At 36.1% G+C, this 27965-nt stretch overlaps 1 protein-coding gene across 1 annotated transcript in view; it reads left to right on the top strand.

Moving 5' to 3' along the window:
* The window catches only part of AGMO (alkylglycerol monooxygenase), a 403245-nt gene that overhangs the window by 170045 nt on the left and 205235 nt on the right, over positions 1–27965 (top strand). The window contains exons 6-10 of the mRNA XM_055420518.2: positions 14208–14274; positions 14684–14749; positions 14840–14919; positions 19357–19491; positions 20976–21092. Coding sequence (XP_055276493.1) covers positions 14208–14274; positions 14684–14749; positions 14840–14919; positions 19357–19491; positions 20976–21092 — 465 coding nt within the window. The remainder of the gene's footprint in view (positions 1–14207; positions 14275–14683; positions 14750–14839; positions 14920–19356; positions 19492–20975; positions 21093–27965) is intronic.

Raw genomic sequence — 27965 nt, 5'->3', positions numbered from 1 at the left:
TTATATTCACCAACACTGAGCAAACAGCATCGCTTTAAAGCTAATGATATTGAGACTCTATGGTTTATATAAGGTTATGTAGCTGGCTCAGAACTAATGTTATGCCAGTACTCACATATCACACTTCTTCAAATGAAATTTACATTCAGTTATGTCTCAGCATAACCTGGCTGATAAAAACAGAGTTCATAAAGAACCAGTATGGTACGGTGAAAAGATCAAGGCTATTGCTTACTTAGGGGCTTCCATGGTGAGTCAGTGGTAAAGAGTCTGCCTGCAATGCAGGAGATACAGGTTCAGTCCCTGGGTTAGGAAGATCCCCTAGAGTAGGGAATAGCAACCCACTGCATTATTGCCTGGAGAATCCCCTTGGACAGGGTAGCCTGGCGGGCTATAGTCTATGGAGTTAGAGTCAGACATACCTTAGCGACTGAACAACAGCAATTGGTTAAGACAGAACTCAGTTGTAATCTTGCCTGTAACAAACTACTGTGTGATCTTTACACATATCTACTTGTCCCTCCTGAAATTTAATCTATTCTCAGAGGCTACATCTACTGGAAGTTCTCTGGTGATGTTCTGTTGCTTGCGGTGCCTGCATGCCAAGTCGCTTCAGTTGTGTCTGACTCTTTGAAACCCCATGGACTGTAGCCTGCCAGGCTCTTCTGTCATGAGATTTTCCAGGCAAGAATGTTGGAGTGGGTTGCCATGCCCCCCTTCAAGGAATCTTCCTGACCCAGGAATCGAACCGTGTCTCCTGCATTCACAAGCAGGTTCTTGACCAGTAACGCCACCTGGGAAGCCCCACTGCTTGCTGAGTAAAGTCTGAATTTCTTGCATTTCATGTTTCTCATGCACTGCTACACCTATGTAGCTCACACCATGTGTCAGTCACTATGCGAAGTATTTCACAAGATGTATTCATTTGATTATACAATGTATTTATTAATGCAACCCTATTATCTCTATTCAGAATGGGGAAATTGAGCTATATCGAGATGAATAAACTAGTGTTGTTGCAGCTGTTAGTAGTTGATGTGTGCCTCAAATCCTGGTAAATGATTATCTGCTTTGTCTTCCTTTGAAATCTTGTATCATTGAGTTCACATCTCTCAGTGATGTCCCAGTTTGTCTGGTGCATCCCCAATATATATCTTTGTTTCTGACATAGTTGTTACTAGCACACCCTTTCACCCTCTTGAAGTGTTCATGGTATACTTGTTGAGTTTTCCTTCTAAACAGCTCTTTGCTCTCTTTTCCTTTTCGTTTCTAACTGCTTCACCTTAGTTTATACCCTTATCATCTGTTACATAGATGGTTACAACAAAATTCTGTTTTTTTCCCCTTATTCATACAAATTCCTTTCTCTCCTATATACTTGCTTCTAACTGTGATGTTCTTTTTAGAACCCAAATAATATCAGGGCACAGCCAACATTACCAGCAGACATTTTCATAATAAATGGCTCTCAACTGCCTCCAAGATAGAATCAAACACCTTAAACACATCTACAGATTTCAGCGACCATGGAATATGATGCTACTTACCTCTCCAATCCCATCCCATTAGTCAACCGGATCAGCTGAATACACGGCTTTTTGCTTCCTAACCACATCGAACACATTTTTTTCCTCTGCACTTGCACAGGCTCTCTCTTTGCTTTTTTTCAAACATTCTCCTTGATGCAGCTCAATTAGCAGCTACTCTGAAATGTCTCTTTTACACCTCTTAATGTTAAGTGCACTTTTCTTGACAGTATACCTGTGTTTTGTTTTTTTAATCTATTTCCATATTGACAGTTAATGATTAAGAGCATGGGCTCTGTTGGGTGGCATAAATGAGATGATTTATCAGTTCCTGCATGTAGGAAGCATTCAATTAATAATGGTGGTTTAATTCTTATACCACTGTATTGTATTTATTGCTTAGCTCTGTTTCTCCAATTATTGTGTGAGTTCTTTGATGGCACCAAATGTCCCTAATCTCTTGTGTGAACATCTGTTTACATGTATATGTTCATATATTATATAAATATATACATATAAAACTGAATAAAAATAAATAACAGTACTTAAACAGCTAGTTGTAACATTGATAATAATTATTAGTGTTCAGTTCAGTTCAGTTGCTCAGTCATGTCCGACTCTTTGAGACCCCATGAATCACAGCATGCCAGGCCTCCCTGGCCATTACCAACTCCCAGAGTTCACCCAAACTCATGTCCATCGAGTTGGTGATGCCATCCAGCCATCTCATCCTCTGTCGTCCCCTTCTCCTCCTGCCCCCAACCCCTCTCAGCATCAGAGTCTTTTCCAGTGAGTCATTAGTAAATATATGGTGTGTACATATTTGTATTTATAGGTAGAATATACTTATTCCATATCTCCCCTAATAGAATGTGAATTTTTGAGGGTGGTGAGTCCTTATCTTTTGGAATTTTAAGGAATTTGGGAGAGAAGTAAGTTATATTTCAAAACATATGCTTTTGAAAAATGCTTACTTTAGCAAAAATCATGCTATTTTTCTATCTAATGCTTATTCCAATAGTACCTACTATAATAAACCCTTTGTTCTTGAAATAAGTTGAGACATGTCTCAGCACTTGTGCTCTCCTTACTCCCTTACTCTGTTTGACTTCTTGCTGAACTTCTGGTTCCAAATCTCTTTTTTTCTCTCAGTATTCTTTCTTCTTAGAATTTAATTTACTCCACCATTTTTAGGTTCTCTGTAAGTAATTGCATACTTAGTCTATTACTCTGTTTGACTTCTTGCTGAACTTCTGGTTCCAAATCTCTTTTTGTCTCTCAATATTCTTTCTTCTTAGAATTTAATTTACTCCACCATTTTTAGGTTCTCTGTAAGTAATTGCATACTTAGTCTATAGCTCTAGTACAAATTTCCTTATGCGTTTCAGATCAATGTTTCTAACATTTGGTATAACTTATTGATAGGAATATTTAATACCACTCTGAGTCAACAGGTCTGAAACATGTTTCATTACAGCTCCTCCCACCTCGGATCATCTGTGCTTCTTTGCTTCCGTTGCTCCTTGAAGACAATGTCAAGATGAAATCTTGGTGTCACCTTTGACTCCTTGATCTCTCTTGTAGCCAATCTTTAAGTTCTATGCATGTCCTCTTTAGAAAGAATCTTTTGTTCTGTTCTAGTTACCTTTTAAGATAACTCACCCCCACCCTGCTTATTCATGTATGTATTAATAGTGTTTTTCCACATGTATTGAATATATAAATCTCTTTGAAGTTCATATATTTAAACACATTTCTTAGTTACCTATTCTAGGGCCAAAGAGTGATTCCAATTTTCTGACCTGATTTGGTACCCCTTATTATTAACATTTTGAGAATCACAGCCTCCTTCCAGAAACTGTTGGATTCTGGTTAATCTTTCCCAAAGGAAAGACTTGGTGAAATTTTAAGAATTTTATTGAATTTCCTGAAGATTGTCAGTAGACTATTTAAAAATTCATAGATCATCATTTAAAAAATGTCTGTTTAGGGCTGGAATTGGAAGCCTTCAGACACAAGAAATGAGATAGGAACCTATAACCAGAATTGAAGAGGAAGACATTTCAGGTGAAAGGGAGTAATAAAACTTAATGGCTAAGAATATAGGTTTGATAGTCAAAGAGAATTCTATCCTCTGTTAGAGGTTTAAACAACTTCTTCACTAGTGTGATCCCAGAATCTAAAAGTACCTACTTGATAGTAGTTCTATACCCTTTGCTGAAGGGGTAGGTATAGATATTTAGTAAGTTATTTAAAAATCTCTGACCTTGTTTCCAAATCTGTTAAGTGAAAGTAGACTTATCTATCCTATAGGAATGTTAGTAGGATTAATGAAATAGCATGTGTTCAATACATAGTCTGGAAAATAATATGTTTTCAATGAATGGCAATTATGAAAGAACAAAAAAATACTAAACTATTGGAATTGGTGAGACAGAGACAGAGCTAATAGAAGCTAGTATAACTGTTATACATCATCTACATGCATGAGAATTATTTGTGCTTATTGAAGATGTGGAATCATGGTCCCCTTCTAAGAACTCCAGAGTCTAAATCTTTGGAGAGTTAGTGTAGGACAACTTCATTTTGAACAAGACATTTAGAGATTCAATTGTGATGGAGTCTGAGCACACGGGCTGTAGGAACTGACAGTAAACTTCTTGAAGACAAGGACAATGTTTTATTCCTCTTTGTTTTCCCATTTTCTCATGAAAGTATCTAACGCTGGGGCCAGGTACAAGGTTGGTAATCACTGATATTGGTCGATTAGTGAATGTCAAAGTGACACAAATTGGGAATATGATCATGGCAGTCACAACATACTGAGTCTTAGAATGAGTGAAACATTTACCTAACCTCTCAGTTTATCAGGTATTTTCTTTTAACATAGGGTTAATACTACTACTAATAATAATTACATGGTTCCTTTTCTCACTGAGTGCCCAAATTGTAAATATAAAATGATGCTACACGAGGATGAAGTTTTATATAGTTGTGCTTACAAATATTTTTCATTTTCCCCTTGTCCATTTAATTGGTGTTGTTAAAAAAAAAGTCACTTGGAACCCACTTCCCTTTGAAGGAACACTTTCAGCAGCTACTTACATTCATTTTTTTTAAGGAAAAGTTAAAAGTCAAAATCAAAATGTAAATTGAGATGAATTAAAATAGAATGCTAACTTGTCCATCTCTTGTCCTCTTGTTTGAGAAATAATACAATCATAAGCGATAGGAATCAGCCTTCAAGCTAATTTATTATAAATGTGGTCCTTTAATACCATTGTTTATTGTATAAACATAGCCTAGTCTCATTCCTCTTAAAACTAAGCTTTTAACTCTTTAACCCTACAGTATGGATTCATCAAAAAATTTACTCCCTATGAAGCTCTTTATGATCCCAACAGTCCTGATTCCTCCAGATTGTTTTATTTCCAAACTATAAATATTTTTTTTTCACTCCTTAGTGTGGAAATTTGGCTACCTCCATACTACATGCTTACTGAAGTAGAAAACTGCCTAATCAGATAGGAAAACATTTGGCTGTGAATAAATCAGCATTTGTCAAGGATTTCAAAGTGTGAAGTTAGGCAGACAAGCATAGATCCTAAGAGCTCTGCTTTCTCTTGCTTCCCTGTAGAGAAATCAGAGGCTAATATGACCTCCACTGCCATCTGTCTAAATACTTGAATGTGTTGTCTTGAATTAACACAACAGATCTAGTGGAGGGTGTAATTAAGATTTTATTTTTACATTTCACCACCAGGTGCTCTACAATATAAATTTATCTATTAATATTCAGATTGATTAAGTTTTCCTAAGGAAAACAATGGGTGTTTAAAGATCAACTAATTCAGAGCAAGAAGTAAAACTATTTTAATATGTTGACTTGTAGTGTTTATGTATTTTATCCTGTTTTCTATGAGGAGTTGCTATAGATTTTCTTGAGAGTGAAAAATATATTACTATATATATATTCATGCGATAATAAAATCTAACATTGTCACTTCCTCTAAATCAATAGTTAATTTACCTGCTACTAAATTGTATTAATCTCTATTGTTTTTTGTGACCTTTTAAAAGATCTTAACATGGTACTTTCCATAAAACACGCACTCAGTAAATGTCTATTGAATAAATGAAATCCACATAGGTTATTTTAATTTCCATATAATCAGATGAAGTTCATGAACAAGGGAGAATTCTCACTACAGTGTTTTCCGGCAACAAGCAATGGGACTGTTTGCAAAGCTGAACTAAGCGAAACTAAATAAAAGCATAAATCTTTACTAAAGGAGATTTTCAGCTTGAGATCTGGAAAAGGAACTCAACCTGCTTCTTATTAAATAATTGTGCCAATTATACATTTAAGTTGATTATAAGCTCAAATGTAATATCTGTATTAGGCATTGCAGTTGAAGACAAACAAAAACACTGATTTTTCTCATCCTTTCTCCCAAAACTAAAAATTTTATGTGAAAGATAGCTTTTTGGAAAAATTTTATTTCTGAAATAACTGTACATTTCTATTGAAGAAATGGACTGTAAATAAACTTCCTATGGGAAGTACCTGTAATATGCTTCCTGTGGGAAGAATTTTATTTCTTTTTACTTCTAAAACCTAGCAAACTTCATAGAAATGCAATAAAGGTTTACAGAATGCATGGAATTGCTGACAAGAGACTTCTTGCTATGATTATTTGTGAGTAGCTTTTAATAATAGACTTCGATAATGACCTATACATGCAGGTTTTGATCTGCTGAAACAGATTATTTCCAACACTAATACAAAACCCTTATCAGTAGTTTGGTATCTAAAATTGTTGATTGACATTTGACTTTGGATTTAATGTTTAGTACATATAATAAATACCCTTAATAGGAATAAATGTATGTATATGCATTAATAATTTTGCCCTTCACATTTGTAATCTGTAAGTGGGACTAATATACTGGAATATATTGTTGAAATGTCATAGAAATATTTATAACCAATTGCTTTTCAGAAAGATATAGGTAAGCCTATAGTTAATTGTAAAGATCTTTCCAAATAAGAGATTCACCACATTCTTTTATACAGAAACACCCATGGATAGATAGCTGAAAGAAAAAAGGATAAAGTGAAAAAATAGAGAGGGGAAGAAAGGAAGAAAGAATGAAAGAAAATTGGATAGAAAAAAAGGCAAATAATCACAGTATAATTATTAGTCTCTTTAATTTAATTTGGATTTGCACTGAATCTTGCCACTAATTAACCTGGAAAGTTTTGCCATTTTTAGACTGCACTTCATGCATGTATTTCTGTTAAATATAACATGACAATAAATTTTATATCAGGTGATAAATGTATTAGAAGCTGGCTTAGTTTTCCCTTAAATACTGATACAGTAAAACCCAGAGGCCCTCAGTGGTATGGGTCCCTCTGGAACATCAGTCACGTATGATGCTGTAAGAAGTCTTGACGAGTTAGACTCAACGTCGTCACTGTAACCTACGCTCATCTGAATGCAGGTATTTTTCTACTGTGGAGATTTCATTTCACTTCACCCTCAACACAGTTGCTCCTCAGCATTTATCATATTGTTAGCACATTCATTTTTATAATGAGAATTCTGTAAAACACATGCTTTTTAGGACACATTTTCCCTATTATAATTTTTTCCTCTCAGACAGGAAGCATGGGTATTTGTAAGCATCTCTTATTTGGAAAGAACTTGACAAATAACTATAAACTCATGCCTTCTTCCTAAAAACTAAGTTGTTAAAAGTATATCTATTACCTTTTAATAATATGTTTCAGCATTTTAGTGCCAGTTTGCAGACAGAAAAAACTGCAGGGTAGAAATGTAATATGATATTCTAAAATTGGAAAAAAGTAGAATTAAGAGTTTTAAAAATTAGATTTAGAAAGCTCTCTTCCCTAACCTCAAAAGTCAGAGTGAGCTGAGAGGAGGCAATTTTCTAAGCAATATGGACAAATGAAATACTTTTCTCTTGAATTAATTACTTTCGTTGAAAGGAGGTCTTGTCATCCAACTTGAACAACCATTAATTATTTCTGTATACTTAATTATAAAAATCTAACCAAGATTTCAGAATCAGAAGAATCAGTGAAAATAAGAAATGTATAAAATGGACTGTTATTTTTATAAGAAATAATTTCAGACAAGACACTAATTTCAAACATTTACTTTAATGCTTTTAGAGTTCAAGTCTATGATTTTTCTATTTCAACTATTTTTCTATTTCTATATGTTTTTCATGTGATGTACAGTAATGAGAGAGACTTCTGAGAAGTATATCATGGAAAGAATTAATTGCAACCAGTTCATAGTAGACAGTTAAATATTTAATTTACCACATGTTTGCTTAGCTTATCAATTTCCAAAGCAAAATTATTTCAGGTCAGTAACCCACATACTATGGATTTTTCATCACTCTTTTAGGCCTCTAAGTTATTCAGCTTACTCAGAGTGAAACTGGGGGGTGGATGGGACAGTGTGGGAGGTATTATGAGAATTCTCAAAAAATTTCAAAGCACTTGATGACAAGGAAACTGTATTTTCTGTTTCTGATTCTTTTTGTTTAAACTGAAGTCCAAACAAACGTGTTCTAAGAGAGCATAAAGATAATTCAAGAAAGTCACCTGCCAATGGTTACCATAATTCAACCATCCCATCATCTAGCCTGTGATTTGTATTTCTTTTTGTTGTTGTTTTTAGCCCCTTTATTTTAGTTATTTATCTTAATTTTTGACCTCACTAGGATGAACCTTATGTTTGGACTCACTTCCCTGGCTTTAATCTCTGAGGACACTTTAGACTCATCTTTTGCCTCCATCCTTGGGAGTGACTACCAGGCTCATTCCTTAATGTACCTCTTCCCCGCTGATCTCCCAGTTAGAAGGCGGAAATTATGTAGTTCCTGTCTGAACTACACAAGACTGGAGCTCAGCAAGACATACCTGTGATGTAGAGGTTCTCAGCCTTAAACTATTAACATTTTGGACCAGATAACTTTTATTTTGGGGGACTGTGCCCTCTGGGATGTTTAGCAACACTAAAACCCATTGTGTGTGTGTGTGTGTGTGTGTGCTCAGTCATATCTGACTCTTTGGGACCCCATGGACTGTACCCAACCAGGCTCCTCTGTCTATGGGATTCTCCAGGCAAGAATCCTGGAGTGTGTTGCCATTTCTTCCTCCATGGGATCTTCCCAAACAAGGGATTGAACCTGAGTCTCTTGTGTCTCCTTCACTGGCAGATGGGTTCCTTACCACTGCACCACCTGCAAAGCCTGTAAAGTGCACTAATCATTAGATACAATACTACTGTCCCCAGTTGAGACAGCCAAATGTATCTCCAGACATTGCCACGCATCCCTTGGGAGCATAATCACCCCCTTTTAAGAAGAATCACCCTCGCCTAAAAGAAACAGTGTGGAGGCAGATTTATCTCCCCAGTACAGTCCTGCTCATCAATCATGATGTGCAAGGTACTACTGTTATGTACTGTGAAAAACTTCAAGAAGGGAGAGGTCCAGTTTCTGTCTTTACAGATCTTCTGGAATATATAGGAAATGAATACAAATAACTAGAACAGGACAACCTGACATAAAAAGTAGTGATTTGTTGATGTGTATTCAGAAAGAGGAAAATGAAATTCCCTTTGGAAAAATAAAAGAGTGCTTGGAAAATTTAGGTAGGTCTTGGAGGTAAAGGTTTTCCTGGTGGTTCAGACAGTAAAGAATCTGCCTGCAATGCAGAAGACCTGGATTCGATCCTGGGGTCTCACAGAGATCCCTGGGTCCATGGGGTCTCACAGAGTCGGACATGACTGAGCGACTAACACACTGGAGGTAGAAGACGATTCCAGTGGATCAGAATGGAACATGAAGGTGTTGAGGAAGACTTGTGAACAGCTTTCAATTCCAGATGTTTGGACTTTAGTTCATTATGCAGATACTTTCATTTAAGTTCGTTTTGTTTTTGATGAAGGGAAATGACATGAGGAAACTCATGGCCCCTGTTCTCTTACTTCTACATTTAACTCTTTTCTACATCCACCATAAATTTTGGGGAGAAAAATAAGGAGTTTGTGACAAGTTCAACAAATCCAGTCCAGAGTACTTCTGATGAGTAAATGTTAATCGATAGACTGGATGGAGCTTATACTTACAAAATTGTTACTTTTATTATTTATTCATTTTTAATAGTTTATTATTAAGTAAGTAAAACATCTTAATAAATAATCTTTTTGGAAAACAATGATTTTGAGAAATAGGCAGAAAAATATTAAAGTTACTATCTTTGAAGATTGGATGGGAAATTAGCACCCAAATTTTAAAAATATAGAAACTAAAAGCACAATATAAATAAGAAAGGCAAAGGATAGAATCTTAAGCTGTCTGTTTAAGACACTGATTCTTAACCTCTGGGAACTAAAGGATCCCTTTGAGTATACTTACTATGAAAGTGATAGTTTCCCCAAGAAAAATACCAATAGTCACATACTCATAAAATCTGGTAAGACCCTTCAGGGTGTTCTTGGCCTTCTGAAGCCCATACATGGTCTTTCTAGGCATCCATGGCCCTCGGGTTATAAAAACCTGACAAAACTACAGCTACAAAGCATAGACCATTGTTTCAGAGATCTAAGAGACTCCAGAAGTGCCTAAAATAACCATAAGCACAATTTAGAAGCTGAAATTCCTGGGCTCTTTATAAATACCTGGATTTTGTTTTGAAATGTAGTCAGAAAGCATTTAGTTAGCATTTCCCATTAAAGTTCTAAAAATGTAGATTACTTTTATTTGACGGAAAAAGTGCTATATCTTTTAAAAGCAACATGAGAGAGCAATAGAAGGATTAGAGTTGAAACTGAGAAGACTTTAGGGCTCCTTCCAAGACATTTAAACTTGGACTCGTAATTTAGCTTCCCTGAGCTTCAGTTTTATGCTTTGTTATAATACAGTCTTGTACTATCTTATTTTTAACTGAACTGAACTGAATATGGTCTAAAATTTCATAATTTAAATTAACTCATCTAAATCTAAAAAGACAAGATAAATCAATAACTTCTAAAAAATGAGAATAGCTCCAATTATTTTCACAGTAACATATTTTCAGGAAGTGATTCAAAGCTGGACATAGTTGAATTGCTAAACAACTGAATTTGAAAAAGTGGGCAATAATTAAGTTGTTGCACTCAGTCCTAATTAATTATTAATGACTTCTCCATGACTTTGAATCAGAAGGGTTTTTTTTCAGGAGAGGTTCTGACTGGGCTGTCTGAATGATGAATCATCTCCTACACCAAGGTGGTCTTCCCCCGCTCCAAGGTACTCATAGGAACTACCAGGAAATTTGACTGTGGTTGCCTGTGTTGTACTTGGCATTTTACTTAAAAAAAAAAAAAACCCAAAAAAACTCACTTTCAGTATTGATATCACCATGCTGTAGCCTGCAGAAGCAAAAGATTTTCTTTGAGGAAAAGTGCTTGACATTAAGAAAAAACAATGCCGTCAGCCAAGGCTCCCATCATCTGAATTCACTCACCATTTGTGTGGCTTTAAATGTGGCTGCACACACACCAGGACCAGGGATCAGAGATGCATCTGGGTAGCAGAAGCTGGTTAGTGTGGCTTCCTCCACCCCCTTTTGTTGTCTGTTTTTGTAACATGTGTTAGCCACCAAAGAGGCAAACAAGGATAAATGCTTTTCTCCTTCCCCATCTGGTTCTCTGCCAGAGATACAGGGCCTGTGCAAAGCATCAGATTTCAATGTCCCGACTGCTGAGAAATCCCACTTTTTTGTTCTCTATCCATCACCATTCTTCTCAACAAAACACAAAGCAATGGAGTCCAATAAAACCCAGGGTTGTTTCCACCAACTCCCCTCCCAATTCCTGGTCATTAATAATGCATTTGTAGGATAATATTTTTGCACCTTATTTCATAGAACTGTGGTCTGATATAAGGGCTATATATCCACAGTATTTTGAACTCCTGAAACTAAAAATTACAGAGTTTTTAATATATAAATGAGTTCTGGTCTATGAATCAGCCAAAAAGTCTGTTGTTTGGACCTCATGATACATTTCTTATGGAAATAACTTTGAAAATGACACTAGAACTATAGATTAGAAAAGAGAGACAAGAAGAGAGAGAGGAGCCTAAATCAACATACACTACATAACATTACACATCCTTTGCATTGCAAACATTTGTATCCTTTGCCTGTCTGTTCCGTAATGGAAACCAAGAAGCCCTTAGAAGCTGGTCAGCAGGGTACAGGGCCAGGACTGTTTCTTTCAGGTGTGTAAACAGTGAGTCTCATAAGGGGATGCTGGTTGCACCTGCCACATGGAGAGTTGCGGGATTGTTATGAGACAATGCTGCTGTTTCTTCTACATTAGGAACCTTCAGAACCCCATAGGCTGAGGACTGAGTGGCTGCTGCGACTGTCCACGTTTGCAATTTTAAATTGTAAATTGGATGTTTCCATGTCAGAGGTTGCCAAAATGTGATGAAACTCTGCTACATAAATAGTTATAATCTAGAAGTTTGTTTGGAACTGTTGGGATCTGTTAATATTTTCAACTGGCTAAATGAGCATGACTGTATAATATCAGAGTAGTAATTTCTTTTATTAAAATTTTTCAAGCATTCAGAAAACTAGAGAGAATAATGCAGTAAATGTTCATAGCTCTAATACTTCAATTTAAAAATCATTATGATATAATACCCTATAGTGGAAAAGAATCTAAAAAAAGAATAGATATATCTACTTGAATCACTTTGCTGTACATCTGAAAGTAACACAATATTATGAATCAACTATATTTCAATAAAAGCATAATGATTTTGATTCATTTTCATTAGTTATTTTTTCCTTTTAATTGCCAAATATAAAACAGCAAAACCTAGATTTTTTAATTTGGCAATTAAAAGGAAAAAATAACTAATGAAAATGAATCAAAATCATTATGCTTTTATTGAAATATAGTTGATTCACAATGTTGTGTTAGTTTCAGATATACAACTCAAAAAACAACTACATTTTCTTTTGCAATGACAACGACATTATAACTCCTAATAAAAGTATTTTCATTATGTTATACCATGTTTATAGTCAATTTTCTCTCATTGCCTATAAAATATCTTTTATATTTGGTTTGTTATCTAAACAGGATCCCCCCCAATACATTTGGGTGTTATGTATCTTAAGTATATTTGTGTTTGGAGCAGTCCCATTTCCCTATTTTTTTCTTGTACCATTGACTTGTTGCCAAATTTATGTCAGTGTCATGATTGTCAGTGATGTGTTTTCCCCTTAGACAGTATTTAACATGTTACTTTATTCCTTATATTAACATATCCTTTAAATGGACATTAACTTTGGAGGTGAGAAACCTCTTAAAATATCATTACAATGTACTGATTTTGTAATATGTAGATTCTAACAGATCATTTAGATTACTATTAAAGAAAAGTAAAAGATTATCTCCCATCATTGATGGAAGAAAGAGTAATGTGATTGAGATTAAAAGAGTTCCCACATTGTTTAATATTAATCATATACCATAGCAAATGTTTTCTATATGGCCTGCTCTTTTTAATGCTACTTGTCTGGTTTCTACATTTCTTGAAGACTCTGGCACAAGAGATTCTTACTGAGGAATGTTGGGAGAGAACATTAGAGAATTCTAGATCAAATTTTAAAGGGTCTTTAATGCCAAAAAAGGCCCCTTTACATATTTGACTTTGAAATATGCCTCAAAAATAGACTGCAAAATGGGGCATCTACAGTCAGAGAACATTTAGGCATCTACTTGAATAAGCAAGGACCACCCTTGCTACTGCAACAGTGAGTTGCTACATGACTGATTATTGGGTGAAACCAACTCCAGAAAATCAATGTAATACTTCGTTTTCTTTCCCCTAGTTATGCTTTGTTATTAGAAATCAACAAAGAATAGTTGATAGGTGAATAACATAAAATTACATAAAACCTGAAAGAAGTATGCCTTGGCAATGCTGCTGCTGTTGCTGCTGCTAAGTCACTTCAGTCGTGTCCGACTCTGTGTGACCAATAGCAACATCTAAACACAGTAACATTTGTAATCCTCAGAACACTATTATGTAGTTACTAAAGTGAAAGTGTTAGTCCTCAGTTGTGTCCCACTCTTTGTGACCCCACGAATGTAGCCTGCTAGGCTTCTCTGCCCATGGAATTCTCCAGGCAAGAATATCGGGGTTGGTTGCCATCTCCTTCTCCTGAAGATCTTCCTAACCCAGGGATCAAACCTGGCTCTCCTGCATTGCAGACAGATTCTTTACTGTCTGAGCCACCAGGGAAGCCAGATACTATTATTATTCCCATTTTAAAGGTAAGGAAACTCAGTTACAAAACTTTTAGTAATTTCCCCAGTACCACATAATAATAAATAAGAGGATTCAGGAACTGAACTGAGGCAATCAAGCTGTTAACCTTGCTACTATGATATATTGTCTCTTAAAATATACGATGAGCTTATTGCTGTCTTTATATAAACACCAGAAGATAGAGAAATTTTTTCTGACTCTGAAAATTGCAATATTTTATAACCAATGTAGAATTTCAATGTGAGTACTTAAATATTACATATAATTTAATAATAACTATGTTCCTTTTCTTTTAAAAAGGTCATCGATAACCTTGGTCCTTTGGAACTGATTCTTAATACTCCTAGCCATCATAGGGTTCATCACGGTGAGGAAATTTGATCTTTTCTTCTTCATTTCTTAAAAAAAATGATATTATTTTGTATCATTTCATCATAATTACTCAACCTAGTCACCAAACATTTTACAAATAAGCATTTGCTTTTTCTTTTGTAGCTGGACAAACCTCATCTTCAAAGGATTTGAGGGAAAAAAACAAACAAAAAAAACAACCAGAAAACCTTTACATGTCTGGCCAGACATGTAAAGGTTTTCTGGTTTTTTTTTTTCCTTTTTCCTTAGATTTCCTCAGATGTAGTGGGAAAAAGAGTTAACCAGAAGATGGAGTAGACACTTCATAAAATCTAGTGTTGTCAGTGAAAAATATTTTTAGGAATATCATTGTTTCAAAAGTATAACTTTCTTTCTTAAAAAAAATTTAATATTTTGTCTCACAGGCCGAAACCGTTATTGCATAGACAAAAATTTTGCTGGAACTCTTATTATATGGGATAGAATTTTTGGTAAGTAAAAAGTACAAGCATTTAAAAAATTAAATTAAGTCCTTAATTCACAGAAAGTCAAAGATCATATCATTATTGTTTATCTTCTAGGGACATTTGAGGCAGAAAATGAAAAAGTTGTATATGGTCTAACACATCCCATTAATACATTTGAACCTTTCAAGGTGCAGGTAATGTTATTGATTTTTCTTTCTGAATTGATTACATCTTTTTATAAATTTTATATTTGAAAGAAAATTTAGTTGCTGAAAGATAAAAATGTACATTACATTGACCTGAAAAAAAATTTACTTTAACTGTAGAATTTGAAAATAACTCTGGCATTCCAAGACTTGAATCGAATTGGGTCAAATAAATTTGAAAACAATTCATTGCCACAATTTTTAAAGATGTCTGTTACCTAGAATTAAAAGGAATAGTTCTTTAGTAACATACCTCTCAGAATAGACCTGAAATATATTCGTGTATTCAGAAGGAGTGGTAGTAAAATGTATAATTAAGGCTGATCACAGAGTAAGAAAAATATTTGCTTCAAGGCTACATGACTCTGGTTAGAAATTCAAGGTGAGGCCTTTGCCCTCTTCTTCTTGGACTGAGGTGTCAGGAGCTATTATGGGTGGGTAAGGTCTGCACATTACCTCACCTGCTAAGACTCTTTGCCCTGGACTAGTTTTCTGTCAGACATGTGGTATTGGTTGTTCGCTGGTCTCAATGGTTGGCACTAGAGAGATGAGGAATGTCTGTGAAGCTCTGATCCGTCAGCAGCAGACCACCGCAAACACTCCCTGGGGTCAGGACTAGTAAATGAGAAAAAGATAAGAATACTTGAAAAACTGAAGAGGTCAGTCAATGACAGCTCTGTTCAGAGGACTGGATATACAACATTCAGAAAGGGAGAAAGTGCAGGTTTGTGTTGGGTCTGCTTTACAAACCTACTTCCTCAAAGATTTTTTAAAAAGTTAAAGTAAGAAAATTGACATTTATTGGGCTTTGACTATATGCAGGGCATTGCTAACAGCACAAATATATAACCATTGTTAAAACTTACTAAGGTTTATCTTCTGTTCAGATCAGTTCAGTCGCTCAGTCGTGTCTGACTCTTTGTGACTCCATGGACTGCAGCACGCCAGGCCTCCCTGAGTTTACACAGACTCATGCCCATTGAGTCGGTGATGCCATCCAACCATCTCATCTTCTGTCGTCCCCTTCTCCTCCTGCCTTCAATCTTTCCCAACATCAGAGTCTTTTCAAATGAGTCAGTTCTTCGCATCAGGAGGCCAAAGTATTGGGGTTTCAGCTTCAGCATCAGTCTTTCCAGTGAATAATCAGGACTGATTTCTTTTAGGATGGACTGATTGGATCTCCTTGCAGTCCAAGGGACTCTCAAGAGTCTTCTCCAACACCACAGTTCAAAAGCATTAATTCTTTGGCGCTCAGCTTTCTTTATAGTTGAACTCTCACATGCATACATGACTACTGGGAAAACCATAGCCTTGACTAGACAGATCTTTGTTGGCACAGTAATGTCTCTGCTTTTTGAAAGCAGAGAAGGTTGATCATAATCTTCCTTCCAAGGAGTAAGCTTCTTTTAATTCATGGCTAAAATCACAAAATGATGGGACTGGATGCCATGATCTTAGTTTTCAGAATGTTGAGCTCTAAGCCAACTTTTTCACTCTCTTTCATTTTCATCAAGAGGCTTTTTAGTTCCTCTTCACTTTCTGCCATAAGGCTGGTGTCATCTGCATATCTGAGGTTATTGATATTTCTCCCGGCAATCTTGATTCCAGCTTGTGCTTCTTCCAGCCCAACATTTCTCATGATGTACTCTGCATATAAGTTAAATGAGCAGAGTAACAATATATAGCCTTGATGCAGTCGTTTTCTTATTTGGAACCAGTCTGTTGTTCCATGTCCAGTTCTAATTCATGCTTCTTGACCTGCATACAGATTTCTCAAGAGACAGGTCAGGTGGTCTGGTATTCCCATCTCTTTCATATCTTCTGTTAGCCTCAGGGTTTTTTTTTTTTTTTTGGTGAATAAAACTGAGATTCCCAGGATTTAAATAATTCCTCCAACTATCAGTTTGTCAGATTCAAACCATAAAAGTAGAGTGGGTTGAAGGCCCAGTCCCAAAATTGATCAACTCAATTTTATGGAAAAGGCTGTCATAAATTGACTTCACTTTTCAAATGAAAGGCATTTTTATGTCACTATTCAGAAGAGAAAAGTTGATTATTTCTCTTCTTTCTTCTCGACTAATTGTATTTTTTCTCTTTCTCACTTTCTCACTCTTAGGTGCTACTAAGAATGTGATAGATTTTTTTTTTCCAGGAAGATGTTAGCAAATATTTCCAGGTACTTTCTTAATAAATATTTCTAGGTACTTTCTTTATAGAACTGAAGTCAGGTTTCAAGATAATGCCCTTAGAGACACTTCCTCATTGGGTGTGGTCTTCTCTTCATAACATAGGGATTAAAAAGGAAATGCAGCTTAGTCTCTGTCCTCTAGGAGAGAGCCTTTCAAACCTAATATGAATCATGGGAGGATCTGATTAAAGGATGGGTTCAGTAGGTCTGAATTCCATCCGAGATTCTGTTTCTAACAAGCTCCCAGGAGATGCAGACACTGCTGGTTGATGGTGATCCTTTAACTAGCAAGGCTTGGGGACTGGACACGCGGAAGAAAAGAGGCTCTTATTCGAGATACAATAAGAGGTTCAAAACTGCCTGGCATGGGTTGCATCAGGAATTGGATGATTAGGTGTTGAAGACACAATATTCAGACAATCACAGGTCTTTATGAGCTGCTGCTGAATCTGTGTTCAATAATCCAGATTTCTGCCCTCAAATAAAATTTCCTTTCACATAATAATTGTCAGAATTATGTCTAAGGTTTAGTCTTCTCATACTCCCTTGTATTGTCAGAAATATCAAATCAGGAAATTGTAATAATTTGGAGTCCCTCAACTTACAAAATTGTATATCTACTTTCACTTGTATTGCTCCCAGTTCAGTTCAGTTCAGTCGCTCAGTCGTGTCCGACTCTCCACGACCCCATGAATCACAGCATGCCAGGCCTCCCTGTCCATCACCAACTCCCGAAGTTCACCCAAACTCATGTCCATCGAGTCGGTAATGCCATCCAACCATCTCATTCTTTGTCGTCCCTTTCTCCTCCTGCCCCCAATCCCTTCCAGCATCAGAGTCTTTTCCATTGAGTCAACTCTTCGCATGAGGTGGCCAAAGTATTGGAGTTTCAGCTTTAGCATCAGTCCTTCCAATGAACACCCAGGACTGATTTAGCTAAATTTCTCACCTTCCCATCAGATGATTGAAAAGCAACTTATAATGTCCCCTGTTAGATAGAGAGGGCTTTTTTTTGTCCTCTTTTATTTTTAAGCCTAGACCATTCATTTTGCTTTCTTTTGGGGTCCAGGTATTTCAGGCCACTGGCAAAGAAATAAATGAAAAAGTGCTCCTTATTTAAAAACATTACCATATATTTCTCATGGTTTGTGTCTAGAATGATAATAATACAATTGCAGTTAGTTTTTAAAATAGCAGAATAAGTAAGTGTATTAATGTGTGTCATGCCAGTAATTTTCTGTATTATTTTTATTTTTAATACAAAACCTCAACTAAATCCTACATTGTTCCTTAATTGCTTTAGATTCCTTATTGTAATATTTCAAGTAATTTTAAAAGCCATTTTTATAATGTTAGCAGTTTAAATTCTCTAAGAGATCATGAAAATACACATGAGACCACAAAGTCTGATAGACCCCAAACTTCTTTCTGCATTAATTTATCACTACAATTATAACAGAAGTCATTTTTAGAGTCTATAGTTGATGCCCAGTATCTAGGACTATTTTTAATTCTATGATGCATTATTATAACATGTGTGGTATATATAGCTAATTATCCTAATAGCCAATATTTAATGAGTACTTGTCATGCATGTGCATACTTTAACTTTATACCTATCAAATGTATGTTATTTAAAGAATGTGAATTGCTGCTATAAGCCTCAAGGTAAACTTTTGACTCAGTAAACTTTTTTCTTATTACGGAATATGAAAAATGCTTATAAATCTACCCTCAGAAATGGTGCTGAAATTTTTTTCTTAATTTGATATGTTTACCTGTAATTCAATATAGTAAATAAAGTTCTTTTAACAATACATAGCAGATACACATATTTATATGAGTCTAGTTCAACTTTAACAACTGTTTAGGAGTTTAGAAAAGATGTCATTCGACATGGCTTGTTGAGTGCACAGGCTGCTAGTTAATGCCATTGGGAGTAAAGTCTCGGAACTCATTTTTTTATTCTTTGTTGATTTTTAAGCTATTGCCATATTTTAAAATTTCAAATTTTGTGAAGTTTCAGAAATATTGATAAGAATACATTTAAGCATAAGGTATACAATTTATAACACAATTTCATATTAATTATCATTGGCAAATTATATATAACTATATATTAACAAATAATTTATAAATTGCATTATACAATAAAATAAAACACATGACTTAATGTATATAACCTTTTTGTTATGGGTTTTCCTTATTTCAAATGAATTATATTTTTCTTCTTCTAGTTCCATCATTTAGTTAACATATGGACTACGTTCTGGGCCACACCTGGGTTCTTCAATAAGTTTTCTGTCATATTTAAAGGACCAGGATGGAGTCCAGGTAAACCAAGGCTTGGACTGATTGAAGAAATCCCAGAGGTAAATAGTGTTCATGAATTTGATGATGGCAAAGATTTATTTCCTATTGTCAGGTCTTCAGCCAGCCTGTAATTCATGCTGACTTCATGCAAATCTGGAAAAAGATGTTTCCTGAGGCAGATGCAGTCACGCAATGTGTAACTTAATGAGTGGACACCACCTAGGGGCCAGTCAGAGGGGTGCCGTCTCCCAGACTGATGCTGCTTCTCCCTAGGGAGCATGGTTTGGGGCAGAGCACCAGAGACTGGTTTTCTTGGCTCAAACCCACAGCCAAGAGCCTTTGTGTAGTGCAGAAACCACACAGACACTTGTGGGTCCATCACAGAACCTAGAATGCGAGAGATGGAGGGAGACTTTTGGATGATTCTGTCGTCTTCATTTGTCCATGAAAAACTGAGATCTCCAGAATCGAAGGTCTAAAGCCACACCAAAATGATGTGGCTATTGGATCAGACCACAGCTTTATTCATTCCATAGTGGAGTAGTAGCATTAAAAGCAGAAATCCATTAAAAAATAAAACATTAAGCAAAGCGGAGATGTAAAACATAGAAATCCAAATGAAAAATTCAGTTTCAATATGGAATTCCTCTGATGAAAAAGGAATTGCTTTCCAATCATTTAGCATATATATTGCGATTGCTTATCAAGATAACTGTCATTAATAGTGATACAAAAACAATAAGCTACTCTTGATTTCAGAGATAATTATGAGTATAAAAGTTAGCCAGTATATCAAGGAAATGAAAATCATATGTTTTATTTGAATATGTTATTTTTCAAAAATCTCAATTTAAATAAGGATGTTTTCTCTTGCAGTTACGAAAGCTGCTGTGTTGGAATTTCCCAGACACCTGGTTATGTTCACAGCTAGTCATAGAACAACATTCTAAATTGATATAGGTGAAAAGAGTTTGCTTACTTCAGCTCTGGAGAGTCTAGTCAGCTATGTGTCATTTATTATTTTCCTTTTCTTCAATAGATAATTCTAAGTGAATATTTTAAAGTCATATTGATGCCTACATCTGCATTATAAGGATAGGATTATAGTGTGTCTGGGAAACTGTATTCTGGGAAAGTTGTTTTCAATAAGACAGTGTTTCTCTTTGAAGCAAGATTATCTCCACTACCCCAAGTCACCTTCCATTTTCTCTCTTGCTATACTTTGACTTATAATCATGGACATATTTTAATATTTCACATAACATGTTCATTTTGTTTATGTTAATCATCAGTATCAATTCTTACATTGCTCTGTATAAAGCAGACAAGATCAGATTCATAATGTTTCTGAAATGAGAAACAAGTCTAATTTTTACATTTTTTCCTATCTGAAGTAATAAACATGAGTTGTTTCAAGGATCTAAAAGAAAAAAAACGCAAAATCTTTCATTTCTTTTTTCATATCTCCTCTTGACTTAGTGTGAATTTCAATGAGAGAGATAATGGAGCAATATCATGGAAAAGTTTTTTTCTATCTTCCTAGGTCGAGGGGAAAGAAGTTCCTTTCTCATCATCGGCATCTCAGCTATTAAAGATATATGTAGTGGTACAGTTTGCTCTGATGCTGGCATTTTATGAAGAGACCTTCGCAGATACAGCTGTAAGTAGTGCAAATTTTAAATAGAGTATGAAAAAATTATGTCATTCTGAAATAATCTCTCTTTTCTCCCTGTACTCTATTCTTTTCGGTAGTTTTTTGAATTTTTGCAGTATCTCACATTTAAACAGGTAAACGAATTCATCTACAATCAATTTAATTAATTGAGCCAATTATAAGTTAATTATAGCCAAAATATTTCTGTATAAAGTGCCCATCAAATAGTAAATTATTCATCTAAATGGCTAGTAGGAAATGATTTGCCAGAAATAGATTCTTCAACAATTATAAGGAAAGTATTTCAGAAGTTAGAATTAAATGTTTTGGGGAAATTGGACTTTATGTGAATTTCAACATGCTTATCTTCAGTTAGAGAATACCCTGATAACTTGAATTTAGGGGATTTGCAATGTATGATAAGGTTTATTTATTGCGTCCTTTCTAAATATTCAAAATATTCAGTTTGTCTTACTCAAGCATAAGAGCACTGGACCAGGATTTAGAATCTGGATTCTAATTTAGGTATTACCACCTGGGGAATCATTTTTTGGCCGCATAAGAACACCCTTACCGCCTACATCTTGAAGAAAACAAAAATAGCATAATGTATATAACAATGCCCTGTAAACTATAAAAAGATAAAAAGAGGTATTTTTAAATATTTGTTTTGTATCAAAGATGTATTCACATTATGTTTTTTTCAAAAAATACTTAACATAGTTCAAAGAAGTACATAAATTATAGTAAAGTAACTAGGTTGGAGACTTCCCCTATGACTCAGAGGTAAATAATCCGCCTGTAATGCAGAAGACACAGGTTCCATCCCTGGGTGGGGAAGATCCCCTGGAGGATGGCATGGCAACCCACTCCAATATTCTTGCCTGGAGAGTCCCGTGGAGAGAGGAGCCTGGTGGGCTACAGTCCACGGAGTCACAGAGTCGGATACGACTGAAGTGACTGAGCACGCATGCACAACTAGGTTGGAAATAGGTGAAATTGAAAGTAGAATGACAGAAGAATGGAAAATCGGTGTCTTTGACTTTGTTACCAAGTAAATACATACCTCATAAAAGAACCTCACTGAGTTAAGAATGTTGAGGACTCAGTGAGGACTCATTCGTAGCTCTGTATGAATAACAGTTAGTTAGGCTCTAAAGAAACAATGAAAAGGAGGTTTCCATTTTCAACAAAGTGGGTTAGATACACCAACATCTTTTTAAGGTGGTTCGAACACCTAAAATTACTGGCAAAATGTAATTTTTAAGAAAACTCTTTACACTACATAGATGAGTTAGCAAAAAATTTGAGGTACTCCTTAGAGGCTGAAAATGTTGAGAAAATGCAAATTCAATGAGGTGCTATTTCTGACCTGACAGCTGTCCCAGGCACTGATTAGTCACTGTTGGTCAGTTCCTTAAGGGACCCGAAACAAAGCTGAGAGTCTACATGGGTAGGAAAAGAAACATAAAACAGAAACTTGCCCTTATTGGACTTGGCTTTGAGGAGGCAAAAAAAGTCTTCCCTGTGATTTTTTAGCTACAAACCATCTCTCACTCAAATATGCATTCAGGATTTACACTAATCATTAGTTTATAAGCCTAACTAAATACAGTTTAGTGTCAGATGAGGACTCACGTTTAAAAGACTCATGTTCAAATCACGCTTAGAGCAGTCCTCTCAAACACAAGTCTCAGCATAGTCCCTAGGTAATGTCTCAATGGTGATGAACATAGAGATAAAAAGCACAGAAACACACTAGGAGAAAGCCACCATGAGAAAGCACTTAGCAGAAATAACAAAGGAGTTAATAGATTTTGAAAATAAAATCAATTAAAACATGAATTAAGTAAATTTAATATGTTTGAAGATGCAAAGTTGAAATTAAAAAGAAATTAGAAATTATGAAAAACCACGATATAATGATGAAGCATATTTAGAAATAATCAAATTAAACTTCTGGAACACAAGAATACAGTGGACATGAAGAGGTCAGCGACTTCATTGAGAGTTTGCTGCTGCTGCTGCTCCTAAGTCGCTTCAGTTGTGTCCGACTCTTTGAGACTCTGTGGAGGATAGCCCACCAGGCTCCTCTGTTCATGGGAACCTCCAGGCAAGAATACTGGAGTAGATTACCATGCCCTCCTCCAGGGACTCTTCCCAACCCAGGGATCGAACCCAGGTCTGCCGCAATGTAGGTGGATTTTTTACCTTCTGAGTCACAGGGAAGTCCACAAATACTGGTGAGTAGCCTTCTCCAGCGGAGAAGGAAATGGCAACCACTCCAGTACTCTTGCCTGGAAACTCCCATGGACAGAGGAGCCTGGTGGGCTGCAGTCCATGGGGTCATGAAGAGCTGGACACGACTGAACGACTTCACTTTCACTTTTCACTTTCATACATTGGAGAAGGAAATGGCAACCCACTCCAGTGTTCTTGCCTGGTGAATCCCAGGGTCAGGGGAGCCTGGTGGGCTGCCGTCTCTGGGGTCACACAGAGTCGGACACGACTGAATTGACTTAGCAGCAGCAGCAGCAGCAGCTTTCTCCAGGGGATCTTTCCAACTCAGAAATCAAACCAGGGTCTCCTGCATTGCAGGCGGATTCTTTACCAGCTGAGCTACTAGGGGAACCCCACTTTACCATAGCGCCACCTGAAGACTACTAAAGAGAGAATTAGTGCATTAAAAGAGCAAAATATATATATACATATATATCTACTATAAGTGCTAACAGACAATGATATAAAAAAATCTAATAGAAATTACCTTTAGACATAAAAAAATAGTGTGAAAAAGTCTAAGGAAATGTAAAAATCAAGAAAATGTGTATAAATACAAATGGGATTATTGGGCAGTGAATTCAAGAAAGATTAATCACCTTTTTCAAAAATTATTGACAGATAACTGTCTATCCATGAAAGCTCCATAGTAGAAGTTGATAAATAAGATATGCAGACAAATTAGCCTAGTATAAGGTTATGTTAAAGTAACTTTAATATATAAAGGCTTCTCTGATGGCTCAGATGGTAAAGAATCTGCCTGCAAAGCAGGAGTCCTGGGTTCCATCCCTGAGTTGGAAAGATCCCCTGGAGGATGGTATGGAAACTCACTCCAGTATTCTTGCCTGGAGAATTCCATAGACAGAGGAGCCTGGCAAGCTACAGTACACAAGGTCACAAAGAGTCTGTTCTAAGGAACAGAATATCCAATTAAATGCAGCTTAAATAAAAGTGAAAATTCAGAGTCGAGTATTTCGAGGATTGATTAGTTTAGCAGTTCAAACATGCAGAGTTTCCAAAAGACTTTTCTACAGTTCTCTGGACTTTCATCACAATTACAGCAATTCTGGGCATCCTGTCCTAACAGTGACACCAAAGGCAGCAAGTTGTTTCTTAGAAATTTCTTTTAAGAAAGAGAGGGGAAAAATTCCAGAGTACTTCTCAGCAAATGTCCTTTCATGTCTCTTTGTTCAGGACGAATTCATATGCCCACACTGAAGCAATAACTAACACCAGGTCATGAATTAACCATGAATATATCATATGAATAAATCATATTAAGTCATATCGTAATTCAAGCCCTGGGGATAAAGGGTTCACTTTCTTGCTGAGCATATCTCCTCCTTATACCTGAATAAAATTGGCATAGTATTAATACAGAAGGAATGGGGGATATTTTCTGGTTGGACAAATAACTGTATGTCCCTGTGTATCTTGCTAAATAAAATAGATTTACAGAAAGTTATTACAGAGACTATTGGATAACCTTGAAGAAAACCATTTTAATTTTAAACATCATTTAAAGACATCATGCAACGAGTTGACTCACTGGAAAAGAGTCTGATGCTAGGAGGGATTGGGGGCGGGAGGAGACGGGAATGATAGAGAATGAGATGGCTGGATGGCATCACTGACTCCATGGACATGAGTTTGAGTGAACTCCGGGAGTTGGTGATGGACGGGGAGGCCTGGCGTGCTGTGATTCATGGGGTCGCAAAGAGTCAGACACGACTGAGCGACTGAACTGAACTGAACTGAAAGACTTTAGTGATCTATGTATGTTTGTGTGTTTTTTGCATTAAAAATTAATAACCCAATATTGCTACACATAGTGACTCCAATTTTGGACAATAGACAAGTTCACTTATGCTCTCACTCCATGTATAACTTAAAAAAAATCTATGGAAAAGACTTCCCTGATTTTAACAGAAAACGATGATTTCATTTCTAATTTCCATTCTATGAACTTAAAAGAAGAAATAGGATACAGTGTGACCAGAAATGCTTTGGAAATATCATGATAGGAAATATACTGGTTTACTCTTTGCTGGTTTATATATGCACTACACTAATGAAACCAGTTCCACATTGTAGCAAATTCATTTGTCTTTAGCTTCAAAAGAAACAAAATTTGAAGCCAACAATTTCTTTCAGGAGCAAAGGTTTCTTAAAAGCAGTATGAATTACATTACTCTTAGCAATGTGTGTCTTAATGTCAAACTAAGTGTGGGACACGACTGAGCGACTTCACTTTCACTTTTCACTTTCACACATTGGAGAAGGAAATGGCAACCCATTCCAGTGTTCTTGTCTGGAGAAACCCAGGGACGGGGGAGCCTGGTGGGCTTCCGTCTATGGGGTCACACAGAGTCGGACACGACTGAAGTGACTTAGCAGCAGCAGCAGCATAATGGTTAGACTTATTAATTGCTTCACCAAAATCCCATGGATGGAGGAGCCTGGTAGGCTGCAGTCCGTGGGGTCGCTAAGGGTCAGACACGACTGAGTGACTTCACTTTCACTTTTCACTTTCACACATTGGAGAAGGAAATGGCAACCCACTCCAGTGTTCTTGCCTGGAGAATCCCAGGGATGGGGGAGCCTAGTGGGCTTCCATCTATTGGGTCACACAGAGTCGGACATGACTGAAGTGACTTAGCAGCAGCAGCAGCAGCAGCAGGGCCACATAATTGTGTCTTCAAGTATTACATAATTATCCCATCATTGATTACACTGTTATTTTAACTTGTTCACCTATATTATGATTAAAATATATGTGCACTAATGGAGGTTAAATAATTGAGTAACACCATAAAAAAAGCTGCATCATCTATATCTAAATATCTAACTTTTGATATACTGATCAATACTGAGTACAGTTGGCATTATTGAATTTTTAGACTAAATATAGTCTCAAAATAAATTAATCTAATTCACAGAAATAAAAATGAAGATTTACCCATTTTGACTTTGCAGGAGAGCCCTTAATATTAAGCTCACCAAGAAAATTTGAATGTTTAGGCATGCGTGAGTGCTACTTGGGTTAAAATGTAGCCAGACAGGGTGTGTATTACAATATGTAACTCATAGCATGGTTTTTGCAAGATTTTTCCACTGTCGTAAAAAAACTATATGAGAAACTGATGTAGATATGTCGACAAAGAGAAATATCAAGTGATGAAATCCTTTGCAGATTGAAATTAGAGTTGGAGACAGCTTCATCCTTGACACAAATTAATTTTGAAAAGTGCATTTGCTTATTTCCCACACATGTTTTCCTTTGCTAAAAACATGCTGTGCAACTAGGGGGGGAAAAAGGTTTGCTTATTTGCAAAATTCTATAGTGCCTTTGTAGTCTTAGGGATGTTTAAAAGCATCTGAAGACATTAAAATCCAACAGAAATATTTTTTTTCCAGATTGACTGTAGCCAATAATCACACAGAAAAAGTTGTGGCTGACTTGTAATTGCGGACCCTGCTGTAGTCCGACAGCCCTTTCTATTTACACATATACCAGAGTAGATAAATACTTACTTGTTTAATGTACGCAAGTTCTGCATAAATAACTATGAGAGTCAAAAAAGCAATTTGATGGCCACCAGAAAGATGTAAAAAGGCACATTCCTTTCTCACTGAAATTTGCGATGCATACATTTAAATATATATTGTTTAGTTTAGTGATATGACCCACAGTCTTTCGTGTTGATTTTACTTTAGTAATGTTGGGGAATCAATTCGTAGGCTGCCAGGGTTCACTGCATGGGGTGATGTCATGAATATGGGTTTGAAATGGAAATATGGATGCACTAGCATGTTTCCAAAGTAAAACTTTAAAGGCAATGCTATCCTTTTCAATAATAGACTCAAAACAGTTTGACTATTTAATAAGGTTATATAATAGAATATGGGCTTCCCTGCTATTTCTGCTTCATTGACTATGCCAAAGACTTTGACTGTGTGGATCATAATAAACTGTGGAAAATTCTGAAAGAGATGGGAATACCACACCACCTGACCTGCCTCTTGAGAAACCTGTATGCAGGTCAGGAAGCAACAGTCAGAACTCTACATGGAACAACAGACTGGTTCCAAATAGGAAAAGGAATACGTCAAGGCTGTATATTGTCACCTTGCTTATTTAACTTCTATGCAGAGTACATCATGAGGAACGCTGGGCTGGAAGAAGCATAAGCTGGAATCGAGATTGCCAGGAGAAATATCAATAACCTCAGATATGCAGATGACACCACCCTTATGGCAGAAAGTGAAGAGCAACTCAAAAGCCTTTTGATGAAAGTGAAAGAGGAGAGTGAAAAGGTTGGCTTGAAGCTCAACATTCAGAAAACAAAGATCATGGCATCTGGTCCCATCACTTCATGGGAAATAGATGGAAAAACAGTGGAAACAGTGTCAGACTATTTCTTTGGGCTCCAAAATCACTTTGGATGCTGATTGCAGCCATGAAATTAAAAGACGCTTACTCCTTGGAAGGAAAGTTATGACCAACCTTGATAGTATATTAAAAAACAGAGACATTACTTTGCCAACCAAGGTCCGTCTAGTCAAGGCTATGGTTTTTCCCGTGGTCATGTATGGATG

The sequence above is a fragment of the Moschus berezovskii genome, chromosome 3, assembly GCF_049115385.1.
Source record: "Moschus berezovskii isolate FMDL1 chromosome 3, NW_MosBer_1.0, whole genome shotgun sequence".
In the NCBI taxonomy this organism is placed as follows: Eukaryota; Metazoa; Chordata; class Mammalia; order Artiodactyla; family Moschidae; genus Moschus; species Moschus berezovskii.
This window is presented reverse-complemented; position numbering and strand designations above follow the sequence as displayed.